Source organism: Drosophila tropicalis, unplaced genomic scaffold, assembly GCF_018151085.1.
Source record: "Drosophila tropicalis isolate 14030-0801.00 unplaced genomic scaffold, ASM1815108v1 contig_108, whole genome shotgun sequence".
Lineage (NCBI taxonomy): Eukaryota > Metazoa > Arthropoda > Insecta > Diptera > Drosophilidae > Drosophila > Drosophila tropicalis.
Window position 1 is genome coordinate 1042820 of NW_027172444.1, and position 1514 is coordinate 1044333.

The 1514-nt window shown below is 43.4% G+C and overlaps 1 protein-coding gene across 1 annotated transcript; it reads left to right on the forward strand.

Moving 5' to 3' along the window:
* The first annotated feature begins 698 nt into the window (after positions 1–698).
* Positions 699–1172, forward strand: LOC137572909 (uncharacterized). The gene has a single exon (XM_068284765.1). It carries the CDS (start codon positions 699–701, stop codon positions 1170–1172), a length of 474 nt encoding a protein of 157 aa, XP_068140866.1.
* The last annotated feature ends 342 nt before the right edge of the window (positions 1173–1514 follow it).

Genomic DNA, 1514 nt, shown 5'->3' on the forward strand with positions numbered 1-1514 from the left:
TCTTTGCAGTTTATGCAGATTGTCTGTGAGCAAGATTGTTTTTTTGTATGGACTAGGGAGCAGGTGCTGCCAAAACGGAAGCAGCGAAAACATTGGCTGAAGGGAATAAAAGGATTTACTTTGACCTTGGAGCACAGAAAAGTTATCTCTGTTGGAATATTGTTTCCTCTAAAGATAAGCTTAACCCTACTCGTGGGGACCAGCTCATCCCTTTCTTTCCTTTTTACACGTATTATTTCGTGATTTGGAACTGCTGAGCTGATGTACTCTTTTAGCACCGTGTCTGGAAAACGTTTCGGTATTTGAAATAAAATTCCGGTTTTGAATAGGAAGTGTTTAAGGATCTTGGGTTCATAACCTTTTTTTTTTTTTAAGATCAAAATTTAATAAATTATTGGCTGCCTCTGCTGTCTTGAACTCTGCTTTACATCTACCATAGCCTATTTTACTGACCGTTAGGATGTCTTTTACTTTTACTACGAGAATACGGAGTAAGGCATCTGCGTACAGCAGTGTATTCGCCCCAATCTAATGCTGCCGAAAGGGTTAATCATTCGGTGCTGAACGCTATACGGGCCTACTTGGATACCGATCACCGCGACTGGTATCTGTATCTTAGCGAGATTGAGTGTAGTTTGAGAGGGGCGATACATCAGGCTTCAGGGGTGTCGCCATAATTTGCAGTGTTCGGGCAAAATATGTTCACGAATGGTACGGATTACGAGTTGGACCGGAAGCTGAAGTCATTGAAGGATCACGAAATAAACTTGTTAGATCGGGAGACGAAGATGGCTTTGATGAGGGATGAGGTCAGGAATTACGAGTTGGACCGGAAGCTGAAGTCATTGAAGGATCACGAAATAAACTTGTTAGATCGGGAGACGAAGATGGCTTTGATGAGGGATGAGGTCAGGAAACAATTGCACGTTGCTCATGAAAGAAGCGCGGCGTCTTACAACAAGCGTGCTAGAGAAGTGAAGTTTCACGCTGGACAAGAAGTGTATCGGCGGAATCTCGCCTTGAGCAGTTTCGGAACGAATTTCAATGCCATATTTGCGCGCAAATATATTAAATGCCGGATACGAACCCTTGTGGGCAATAATATGCATGAGACTGAGGCTCTCGAGGGGAAGCCTTGCGGAATCTACCACGCCAAGGATTTAAAACAATAGAGAGAGAAGAAAACAATTATTGTTAAAGTTACCTGGAAGAAAAATGATCATTGTGAGCAAGGCGAGAAAGCATTTAATACCTCAATCACTTACCTGAGTCCAGCTAAGAGGCATGCATCGTTCCATGGCTTCGAGTCGTTTGGCATAATGTGGGCGTTTTCCCTCGTTAGCGCGTTTCCCCTGGTTCCTAGTGTGGGTGGATCGTTGGTATGGCTCAGTGTGGGGGGTTCATCTTTATTTTGATGGTACTTTTTATTTATATTCCTGACCATTTTTCACTGCCATATCTGGCGTGTTGTCTTAGAGATGTCAGTGTGTTCTTATGGCCAGCCTTGAGGCTAT

What these genes read in the sequence shown, in the direction of transcription:
- LOC137572909 (XM_068284765.1), top strand. Translation starts at nt 699, where the DNA reads ATGTTCACGAATGGTACGGATTACGAGTTGGACCGGAAGCTGAAGTCA.